Source organism: Carlito syrichta, unplaced genomic scaffold, assembly GCF_000164805.1.
Source record: "Carlito syrichta isolate Samal-C Ts95f unplaced genomic scaffold, Tarsius_syrichta-2.0.1 Scaffold304743, whole genome shotgun sequence".
NCBI lineage: Eukaryota > Metazoa > Chordata > Mammalia > Primates > Tarsiidae > Carlito > Carlito syrichta.
In genome coordinates, this window is record NW_007248839.1 from 489423 (window position 1) to 501387 (window position 11965).

General features: G+C 50.5%; 1 protein-coding gene across 1 annotated transcript in view; it reads right to left on the minus strand.

Annotated features, from left to right (window-relative positions):
* The window catches only part of ABCC3 (ATP binding cassette subfamily C member 3), a gene marked incomplete at its 5' end in the record, with an annotated part of 56510 nt that overhangs the window by 27992 nt on the left and 16553 nt on the right, over nt 1-11965 (minus strand). Inside the window, 7 exons of the mRNA XM_008060830.2 lie at nt 2902-3093; nt 4337-4468; nt 5192-5253; nt 5465-5590; nt 6503-6640; nt 6844-6969; nt 7317-7493. Of these exons, the coding sequence (XP_008059021.2) occupies nt 2902-3093; nt 4337-4468; nt 5192-5253; nt 5465-5590; nt 6503-6640; nt 6844-6969; nt 7317-7493 (953 nt within the window). The remainder of the gene's footprint in view (nt 1-2901; nt 3094-4336; nt 4469-5191; nt 5254-5464; nt 5591-6502; nt 6641-6843; nt 6970-7316; nt 7494-11965) is intronic.

Below are 11965 nucleotides of genomic sequence, written 5' to 3' on the forward strand. Positions count from 1 at the left end.
CTGCCCCCTCGGGAACTCACTTGGCTGTTACCCCCTTTTTCCTGATCTCTGCCATTGTCCCCTCTGCTGGCACTCTGCCCCTCCATCTACTGACATGACCAGGCTTCTTCATGTTGGGACAAACTTGTCTCCACCCCGCAAGAACCCCCCCAGGCATCCTCACAGCAGGGCCTCCCCTTCTGTCGTGGGCTGAGCTGTGCCTCCCAAAAAGATATGTTCAGGCCCCATCCTTGGTACTTAGGAGTGTGACCTTATTTGGAAATAGGGTCTTTGCAATTATAATCAAGTGAAGGTGAGGCCATAGAGGAGTAGGGGCATAGGGTAGACTCTAGTTCAGGGACTGGTGTCTTTAGGAGAGAAGGAAAAGGGAGATTTGTACGCGTGTGCATGCGCGCATGCACACACACACACACGCTCTTCAAGAAAAGGAAGGCAGAGATTAGAGGGATTCACTTAGAAACCAGGAACACCAAGGATTGTCAGAAACTACCAGAAGCTGGAAGAGAGGAAAGGGACAGACTTTCATCGAACCCCTGGAAGGAACCAACCCCGCCAACACCTTGGCTTTGGACTTTCACCCTCCAGAATTATGAGGGAATGAATTTCTGTTGCTTTTAGCTGCTCAGTCTGTGGCGACTTGCAATAGCAGTCCTAGAAAATGAATATATATTTTTTAAGGGGGGCAACAAGGTCTTGTTCTGTTGCCCAGGCTGGAGTGCAGTGGCTCGATCATGGCTCACTGCAACCTAGAACTTGGCTCAAGCAATCCTCCTGCCTCAGCCTCCTGAATAGCTGGGACTACAGATGTGTGCCACTGTGCCCTAATTTTTTTCGTTTTTGGAGAGACAGGAGTGGGGGGTGGGGTCTCACTTTGTTGCCCAGGCTGGTCTTGAACTCTTAGTTTCATGCTCAACCTCCTGGTTTCAATCCTTTCACCTCAGCCTCCCAAAGTGTTGGGATCACAGGCATGAGCCACTATGCCCAGTCAAATACACCTTTCTTTACAGCAAATTTCTAGACCCGGTCTCCACTGTAGACCATTGCTCCCAGGCCCTCCCCTCTGCGCCAGCCTCTATTCTTGGTAAAGTCACAAACCAACTCCATGTTGCCTTGCAAGCCTCTATTTCACCAGCCAGTTTTCTTCACAGATGGCCATTCCATTCCATTCCTGGGAGATGCTCCCTGCACTCTGCTCCTTGGTCCAGGTTCTGGTCCCGGCTCTGGCCCCTCTGTGTCTACTCTATGTTCGCCTCCTCACCTGCCAGGATCCCTGGGCTCTGCTGGGCTCTCCACCCTCTCGCCCTGCATGAGAGAGCCAAGCCAGGACTGTGGGCTTCCACCCGATGGCTCCGACGACATGAACTCCAGCTAGCTGGGAGCCTCGCCCCATGCCCAGCCTCCTCCTCCCGCTGAGTCCATCATCTCAGCCAAAGATCCACCAGGGTGGCCTGAGTCCCCCCCTCTCCCTGGCATGCTCAAGCGTCTCAAGAGCATTCAAGATAGCTTTTGAATGCTTATCTCACACCTGGCCCAGATTCCATCTGACCAGGTTGACCCCCGTCCATCCAGCCACCCTGCTCACAACCCCCACTCTCCTGGCAGGAGATCCTTTAAACCAGATGCCCCACCCTGGCTCCACACTCTTAAGGATCCCTAGCACTCCCTCTTTCTCTGTCCCCTACCCTTTCTCTCACTACCGTTTCCTCCTGCACTCAGAAACACCTGGAATTCCTGAGACACACTGTTTTGGGCCTTTGTGACCAAACGAAAGTTGAGCTATCCCCCCTTTCCTCATCTACATGTCCAAATTTATTCAAATTTGATAACCTCCTGAGCTGGCAAGTGCTCCCCGCTCCATCCCAGACTGGCTTCCTTGTCCCTCCTGGAATTTTCCAGACCCCTGAGCACACCTCTGCCCCTACTGTATTCTAATTGATTTACACCTAGGTTTCTCTCCCTAGACATCAGGACTATATCTCATTTATCTCTGTATGCCTAGTCATTCTGGTACCCTGGAGGGTCAATACATGCTCACTGAACAGAGGTATGCAGGTATGGAGGGGCAAGGGTGGGGGTTTGTGGCCAGGCAGCACTTCTTCCCCCCTCTCATCTGAGTCACTCCTCGCATAAGTGTCAGAGCCTAAGGGTGGTGGAAACAGCTGGAGTTCAGAGGCCTGGACTCAGACCACATTCCCTCTTTACTGGCAGTATGTTCTTGGCCAAGTCACTTTATCTCGCTAAGTTTCTTCTCCTCCTCCTCCTTCTCTTGTAGACTAGGTCTTGCTCTGTCACCCAGGCTGGAGTGCAGTTGTGTGATTACAGCTCACTATAACTGCAAATTCCTGGGCTCAAGGGATCCTCCCGCCTCAGCCTCCCAAGTAGCTGGAACTACAGGTGCACATCATCATGCCTGGCTAACTTTTGGATTTTTTATAGAGACAGGGTCTTGCTATGCTGCCCAGGCTGGTCTGAAACTCATGGGCTTACGCAAGCCTCCTGCCTCGGCCTCCCAAAGTGTTGGGATTACAGGCGTGAGCTGCCGCGTCTGGCCGAATTTCTGCTTTCTCATTTGTAAAACTGGAATAGGAGCTCCTCTGCATAGATTGTTGGAAAGATTGAAAGAGAGAATACTTGTTCACAGACCCACCACATGCCTGGCACATAGTAGGTACCCAGTGAATGGAAGTTGAATGTGAACGGGGAAACTGAGATGAGGCAACACCACTTGCCAAGAGTCCCACCGAGTGGAGACAGCCTCTTCTGTTCCTGGTCTGGGGTTCTCTTCATTGTATGTGGTTCCTTCCTCTGGGCCCAGCCCTCTGAGCAGTCAGCCAGCCACCCCACCCTCCCCCTCCCCCACCCCTACCCAGGAAAGCCTGTAGAGGGAGGGAGTAGAGAGACCTGAGTAGCTGAGGACCAATGAAGGAGAGCAGGTCCTGGGCCAGCTTGAAACAGGCGCTGATGAGGAAGCTGGAGCCGAAGGTGGCCACCAAGGCCCACAGGAAGGAGGGCTCCCGGGCCCTTGGCTGGTCACCCAGCAGCACCTCGTCCTCGCGACAGGCCTTCTTGCCAGATACCGCCGCAGCCTTGTGTCTGGTCAGGGGAGGAAGGAGCAGAGGGTAAGAGTGGGCACGGGGCCCTGTGAAGCCAAGCACCAGGCTGGACGGGCCGGCAGTGAGGAGGAGGTGGAGAGAGCTGTGTTCTTGACTCTCAGAGCTAGGAGGGAGACAGACAACCTGAGAACCACAGGTGACTCTGTCTTCAGGTGCTAGAGGGCATCTGAAGGGGTGACCAGACTGCTCCCCAAGGGCTGTGGAGCCCAGCTAGCCCCTACCTCCCCAGGGTTGGCTCCAGGGAAGAGGATGAGAGGGAGAAGGCCAAGGAGGGCTAGAGGCCCAGTCCCCGGACAGCTGAACAGGGACGGGGCAGAGGTGGCATGGAAGGACAGAGGGGGGGTGAAGCAGGCAGACTGGGGGCCCAAACTCCATCCTGGAGGCTCCAGGCCATGGAAGCCGAGATACTGCTACCCAGGCCCAGGCCCTCAGCTCCTCCTATGGCTAGTGACAGCCAGGAGTGCCAGGCTGAGCAAACACTGAACCTCTGGGCCCTGGGCTGGGGGTGGAAGGGAAGAGCGTTCAATCCTGGGGTCGGAAGTGGGTGGGGAAGGATGACCCTGAGCTCCAGCTCTCATGGCGGGGTAGTTGGCCAGAGAAGGGTTCACAGGTCCCTGATGGGAGGCTGTCGGTGGGAAGGCCCCACGGGGGAGGGTCAGTTCATCCAGCCACCACCGCAAGACAAGAGGAGGCAGGATAGTGTAGAGGGTGCTGGCTCTTTTCCCTCGTGAAGAAAGTTCCTAGAGTTACCCTTTATGCCATGCAGGGTATGAGCAGGCCAGACAGCTGCACGTGGGTTCCAGCCCTGCCACCACTAACGAGGGGACCTTGGGCACACCATCAAACCTCTGTGCCTCAGTGTCCCCACCTGTAGGAAGGACATTAGGGTCTACACTGTAGGGCTGGTGAGAGATTAAATGAGTTGATCTACATGCTTAGCATCGGGCCTTGAAGGGAGTAAGAGCCACAAAAGAGTCGGCCATTTTCCTGTCCTCACTAGAGCTGGGGGAGCCAGCCCCAGCCTGGCCGAGACTTCCCACATCATGGTCAGAGGGCCCAACCAGGCCGAGGCTTCCCACATCACGATCCTGAGGCTGCCAGGAAATCCACTGGTCCTGCTCTGCTCCCCACCCCAGCGATGCAATGGTCCCAGGTCCACCAGCATCATCTGCAGGAGACCCGGGCTGGGTAGCAGGGGCCTGGGCACACGGGCAGGGCCTCACCGCGCCGACTGCTTTTGCTGCGTCCTCCATGCTTCCAGCAGCCGCTGCACCACCATCTGGGAGCTGTCCTCTTTGTTCAGGGACCAGAGGTCCTGCTCCTCCAGGGGATGCCGGTAGCCGAGGACGGCCATGCTGGCAGGGAGGTGGAGGCGGGCGGGCAGCCCACAGAGGGTCAGAGTTTAGCAGCCTGGAGCTGAGGGCCAGTGTCTCCAGGGCCCCTGGGTCTCCAGAAAGGACAGTCACCCTCAGGTGCGGTGACCACGGGAAGTGTCTCCCTCATTCCCACAGTGAACAGGCCACAGGCCGCTGCCTCCCTCTCCCAAGTTCCTCTCTAACCCCTCTTCCTCTTCCTCCCCAGATGCCCCATCTCCCCCCATGCCCTGGTGACAAAATCCATGCTGGCTAGGGCCCTGGATGAGAACAAGGCACGGTGGATTTAGCCCTGGCCTCAGGTGCTTCCCCAGTGCGGTGAGGTTAATGAGCTGTCACCCAGGTCACAGACACAATTATCTTGCTCAAGCCACTCTGAGGAGCAGCCAAGGAGATGACAAGCTGTAAACTCATCCCAGACAGAAGAGCTGGGAACTAATTACGGTCTCCTTACAGCGCCCTGGGCCTGTCCCTGCAGCCTGCCGGATGCAGGACTGGTCTGCAGCCTGGGAGCTGAGCTGGGCCAGGCCAGGCCTCCGCACTTAGCAGCCTCCCAACCTCGACACCCTTCCCCACCCTGGCCTGCCCCATGTCCATGGGGTAGGGGGCCAGCCAGGTCTCTGAGAACCTGGCCTGCTCACCTTCCTCCCTCTCACCTCCAGTCTCTCCCGTCCCTCTGACCCAGGTGGTGAAAACCCAACTCACTTTGTGAACCACCAGAAAGACAGGCGGGAGAGAAAGCCAGCACTGGCCTCTGGGCAGGGGTTCTGGAAGGTAAGAGAAGAAGGGAATCGGGAGTGTCCACCACCCTCTCAAAGTATGGTAGGGAAAGGGAGGAGCCTTGTTCCTTTTCAACCCCAAGCCCTAGTTGTGGAAATGATCTCTCTCTCCAATTGGAAGAAACAGGAAGGAGGGGTTGGGAGTTGCTGGTTAGGGATGGGCTGAGATGTGAGACCCCACCTCCCATTGCAAACTCACAGGGTCGACGTTCTTTGGGGAGAAAAACGGCGGTTTCTCCCTGAAGCAGGACAGGATGAGGGCAGAGAGCACCAGGGCAAAGTGGATGTAGAAGGTGGTGAAGCGGAAGGGGTCTGAGATCTCACCCTGGATGGGGGAGGGGAGAGGGCATCAGAGCACCAGGGAAGCCGGGAGTGCCAGGAAAGCCAGGCCCCCACCCTGGGGAGTCCCTGGGGCATAAGGCTCCTTTGGCGTAGGAGGTAGCACCAGAGGCCTGCAGGTCCCCACTCAGAGGATTCTGGGCAACGAGGAGGTGTCGGAAGGGGGCTGTGGTTCAGGGAGGACTTGTCCTGTGCAAGCATCGTGCCAGCACTTAACCATGTGACCTGATCTAACTGGGACAACATTCCACAGGTAGGAGATCTCAGGGGTCCCTTTCTGCATCTGGGGAAGTGAATGAGTGTCCAAGGGTCAAGCCACGTGGCCAAGCTCACGTGGAGGCTGAGTGCACCGTTCAAGGCCTGTGCTCTTAGCCACCCTCCTCATCCACCTCCCGCTAAGACGGAGACACAGGAGGCTCTCGGTCGACCATCCCCGCCCCATCCCACCACCCAAACACCACTCCCACCACCAAAGATCAAGAAGAAAACCAGGAACCAACGGGGTGGGGGAGAAAGTCCCACATACTGATGGGACTTCCAGGTATGCTGAAACTCTTCAAGTGTATCTGCATACCTGGGATCATTACAGGCCCTGATTGACACCCATGGCAGCCATTGCACTTGGAGTGGGGGGCTATCGAACAGCCCCCCACATTCCCACGGCCCTTCAACAGTGGCGGCATATCTGCCCCATCTCCCTGTGTTCCGCTGGTCCTCCCTCCCCGCCTGCTTCCAGGCAGAGATGCAGCAAGTGGGAACAGCAGATTGAGCAGAGGCGGTCGCGGGAGTGGGGCAGGGGCAGTGGGGAGGGGCCTGGGACCCAGCAGTAACCTTGAATCCTGGAGTCACACTCCTAGGCAGGACTGAACTTGGCAGGTTCCCCTCTCTCCCCCCTTACCTTTGCCTTGGCCGAAAGGATCTTGGAGCGGAAGGGGATGATGGCGCAGACCACACACAGGAACCAGAAGATGATGAGGACCCCCGAAGACTGCACCCCCCGCAGCCGCTCATACTGGATTAGCAGGGTGGCCAGCAGCTGTTCAGGGAGGGCCGGGGAGGCCCGGGCAGAGCACATGCCTCTGGACCTGCCTCCATTCCTTCCTATCCCACATAGCCAGAAGTTTCTGGGGCCGCCCCTTCCTCTTCCCACTCTCAAGGTGTCCAGCCCACGGTTCCTCCAGCACAGTCCACAACCCACTGGAGACCTCCTCCACCCAGCTTCCTGAGCCCCACACTTGCCATGGTGACCCCCACCACCAGGGGCGTGACAATGAAGACAGGTGTAGGGGCCCAGCCGTGGACCAGGCCATGGAAGGAGTAAAAAAGGTCCGCCCAGGAGACACACCACAGCAGAACTCCCAGGACCTACAAAGAGGGCACAGGTTGAGTCCTCATCTCTAGAAACAAGGGGTCTTTGCACCTGAAGCCACAAGAAGCCTCGAAACCCGCCTGGACCTGGTCCTGAGGGCTGGGAACAAAGCAGGCCAGAGCTTCTCGAGGGGTAAGGAGAGTGTTGCTGAACTTGGTTGAACTTTCCCCAGCTGGGAATGTTTCCGTTGGCCTCAGACCCAGTTGGCAGGCTGCCGTGGCTCCTGGGTCAGGGCAGGTAAGGCTGGGGAACATAGTCCAGTCGAGGAAGTCGGGGAAGGGATCACTCAAAGCAGAATCTCCCAGTCCCAGCCCCAACCATAGGAGAGCCCTAAGACCCTGACCGTCTTGAGCCTAGACAGGTGGGAGAGGATGATGTAGCCTCGATGATGGTGCCGCAGGTAGAGCAGGTAGCAGGGCAGGGCGACCCACAGGTAGATGCAGGGGACCCAGGCCAGCAGGGAGTTCTGGAAGCAGGGAGTCAGGTCTGGGTTGTCCGTGTACACAGACAGGTTGGAGTCCTGGGGACAGAGAGGACAATTTAGTGCTGTGGAGCCTAGAGAATTAGGCACTCCCTGGAGAGAGATGGCTGACCCAGAGAGATGCTCCATCAGAGAGAGGGGAGGGGTGGAAGACAGGCACGGAGGAGAGAGCCCAAATATGGAAATGGACAGGTGTCAGCCCAAATGTGAGTTCTTCAAGGAGGCCATAACTGCCCCCTTCTTCATATTTTCTGTTTCTTTCTTTTTTTTTTTTTTGAGTTGGAGTCTCACTCCTTCGCCCAGTCTGGAGTGCAGTGGCACGTTCGCGGCCACCCCAGCGTCGACCTGCTAGGCTCCGGCGATCCTTCCGCCTCAGCCTTCCGAGTAGTTGGAACTACAGATGTGCACTACCATGCCCAACTATTTTTTATTTTATTGTAGAGATGAGGTCTCGCCAAGTTGTCTGGGCTGGTCTCAAACACTTGGACTCAGGCAATCCACTCGCCTCGGCCTCCCAAAGTACTGAGATTATAGGCTGAGCCACGGAGCCCAGTCTCTCTCTTTCTAATTGAGGTATAATTTAAGAACAACAAAACTACATCCATTTAAAGTGTACAGTTTGACTGGGCGAGGTCAAAATGCAGTAAAAAAATGCAGTCCATCCCTCCAAGGTCCATATTGTTTCTATCATTCTAGACTCTTTAAAAAAATTTTTTTTAATTTTATCAAAGTAATATGTGCACATAGTTTAAAAACCCACTTCCTCTTACGGCCTCTCCCAAGTAATGAATAGGGAGCGTCCCTGAGCCTTAATTGCCTCTCCTTTGAAATGGAGGTGGCCATCTACTGGCACACCTACCTCTCTGAGTTGGTATGATCATAGGATCATAGGGATATGGAGAAATCTTTGTAAATTACATAGTCTAAGATGACCAACTATCCTGGTTTGGGCAGGACTGCTCTGGTTTCAGCATTAAAAGTCCAGGGTCCTAGGAAACTGCGAAGTCTTGGACAAATAGAGATAGTTGGCTACCCTACTGACATCTGACAAGACTATCTCTTACCTTTGACTATAAATACACCTACAAACTTTTTTTTTTGCAAAAAGAGGGGGAATAAATTCACTGATAAATACATGTTTTATTGAGATTGTTTCTTCCAAGGCTACCAACGTACTAATCTTTTTTTCCCCTTCTTGTAAAGCATTAGATGTCCTTTACAGAAAGCTCAGAAAATATAAACAACAAGAAAGGATACTCACAATCTCCTCTACCTAGAGACAACTGTTACCTGAGAATATAACTACCTATCTTCTAAGTGTTAATTTAAGTAACTCTTGTTTTTATTCTTTTAAAGTTACACATGCATATAAATCTTCAAAATTTTTTTTCCTGTTTCTCTGTTGGTTTGTTTTGGTTTCTGTCTTTCAAGTTGGAGGTGTTAAATTAAATTAAATTTAGCCTAAAGCGGCTTCCTTACATCGCAAACTTAATACTTAAAATGAACTTAATATGTAAATAACTGCAACCTAACTTGAGAGAGTATATTCTGGTAAACAGTAGCCAATTCTTGGCCAATCATAGCAGCTGAGCTATGAGTCACAGACTGCAAACTGCTCAGACATGTCTAAATAAGACAAACACCAAGTATTAACCAATCAGGCTATTTCTGTATGCTGCTTTCTTTTTCTGTCTATAAATACTGCCTGCCCAGGTAGCTGAATAGAGCGCTCTGAATCTTTACTGGTTCAAGGTGTTGCCTGACTCATGAATCATTTCTTTGCTCAGATAAACTCTGCTAAATTAAATTTATCTAAGGTTTACCTTTTAACAGATTGGTGTCAGAAGTGGGATCTGAAGTAGAAAGCCAGTAACCCTCAGGGGCACTGAGTAACCAAGCAAAGGTACCTAACAGGACACATGGTGTCCATTGTTCTCTTGCAGCAGCTGGAGGTCTTGGGTGAGCACATTCTTAGATTCCAACCTCCATAAAACTTGTGTTTTGAGTTCTCCAATTTTATTTGAGCAATTCTTAGACAAGACTGGGTCCAGGATCAAATCAGATCTGATAATTAATTGAATTGGATTCCATTACTAGGCATAGGTATGCACCTTTTGAAAATGGGTTCCTCCAAATCTAAGTAGTCTGGGACTCCAGGAGTCTGAGACTCTACTTTCAGGGATACCAGTTAACTTTATGCACAAAAATTATGGGCCCAAAACTTGTGTATTTTTTGAAAAATGAGTTAATCTTACTAAAGACAACATAGAATTACAGTGGCTACAATAGGGACGTTTTGACCTAGATAAAATTGTTCACTTGCAAGGTGCATTAAAAAAGAAAGGATCCAAAACGCCACAAAAGCAATGGGATGCATTCTTTAATCGGTACACAGAGGTATCTAAAAGATTAAATGAGACAAAAGATTAAAGTTATCTAAAAGATTAAATGAATCAATAAGTTTTCTTACAGAAAACAAATACAAAAAATTTTAAATCTTTTCACAAATCTTATTCAGAATCTTTAGCCATCTGGGCAGGAGCTATTACTCAATTGGCCAGAAAAACAATTTGGATCCAGATATTCCTTAATAAATTGGTGATTTTTGTATTATTATACCTGGCACATGGTTGAAATTTTCAAATGAAAGCTGTAAGATCTGTTTCTGTTTATATATTTATGAATGTCTGTATGTATGATATATATATGTGTGTGTGTAGTATTTTTCTATATTTTTAAGACTTTGCCAAATTAAATTATAAAATAGCACTAAATGGCTTTAAGAAAAATAAGTGGTTACTGTTTCAGAAAATTAACTAACACCAGTGCTTTTCATAGAAACCAAATAGTCCTGGTATAATGCTAAGACTCATAATTCTAGTTATTATCTTAAAATGTTATAAGCAACAGAAATAACCAAATCTCCCTGTCAACTGTGTCACTATTGTAATTAACTCTCATCAGATGTTTAATCATGGCCATTTTTTATTGCTGTTGGCTCAGAGTCTCATTCTGTCACCCAGGCAGGAGTGCAGTGGCACAATCAGAGCTCACCGCAGCTTCAAACTCCTGGATTTAAGTGATACTTCTGCCTCAGCATCCCAAGTAGTTGGGACTATGAATGTGGGCCCCCATGTCCAGTCAATCAAGGCCATTTTAAGTCTTGTGATTCACAGATGGTTAATTGGTTTACTCTGGTACTTTACTGAGTAATCAAACCTAAAGTATTTCATTTTCAAGGAGATTCCTGGAAAGAACTCTCACAAGTACAGTTTTCCAATAACTCTAATATCACGTGCTTGATGGAAGTAGGAATTTCCAGAACTCTAATGAAGAAATGGAATGGTTCATAGAACTGCTAACCTAACATCAAGCAGGACAATAATTAAATATCAAGAAAATTATTTGGCAGATTTTCATCTAAGTCAGCCAGTACTGAAATTGTTAAGATACGTAATTTGCCCTAGCGCAGTGGTGCATACCTGTAGCCCCAGTGGCTGAGGTGAGAGGATTGCTTGGGCCTAAGAGTTCGAGGCTGCAGTGAGCTATGATCATGCCATTGCACTCCAGCTTGGGTGTGAAACACAGTGAAACCCTGACTCAAAAAAAAAAAAAAAGATATGCAATTTGAATGAACTCCACAAGATTGAGCCAAATTACTTGTGATAACTTACTTAATATACAGTGTTATGCATCTGAATCATAGAAACAAAATTGATTTTTTTTTTGAGTTGGAGTCTCACTCTGTCACCCAAGCTGGAGTGTAATGGCCGCTGGGCTCCGGCAATCCTTCCTCTTCAGCCTTCCAAGTAGCTGGAACTACAGGTGCGCGCTAATTTTTTGATTTATTGTAGAGATGGGGTCTCACCAAGTTGCCTAGGTGGCAACATTGAAGGTGGTGATTGAATGAAATTCACCTGCAAGTGTTCAAATGATCCAGCATATGTGGAAATATATCACCTGTTTTCATTATCTTACCAGAGTTATGGGTTTAACAAACCAAATCTTTTTTTGTGGAAAGCAGGATTTATCGAGAGGACAGAAAAGCTCCCAGTGTGGTAGAGGACCCAAGGAGGTTGCCCCAAACATTTTATTTATTTATTTATCTATTTATTTATTTATTTGAGTTGGAGTTTCACTCTGTCACCCAGGCTAGGCTCAGGCGATCCTTCTGTCTCAGTCTTACAAGTAGCTGGAGCTACAGGCATGTGTCACCATACCAGCTACCCAAACAGTTCTTATAAACCATTTTGGCAATTTTAGACTATGTTTAAATTGGATTTATATATTCTTTTTTTTTTTTTTTTTTGAGTCAGAGTCTCACTTTGTCACCCAGGCTGGAGGGCAGTGGCATGCTCATGGCCACTGCAGTCTTGACCTGCTGGGCTCAAGGGATCCTTCTGCCTTCCAAGTAGCTGGAATACATATTCTTAAATATCAATTTTGTCTGTAATCCTGCGCTTTGGGAGGCCAAGGTGAGTGAATTGCCTGAGCCCGCGGGTTCGAGACCC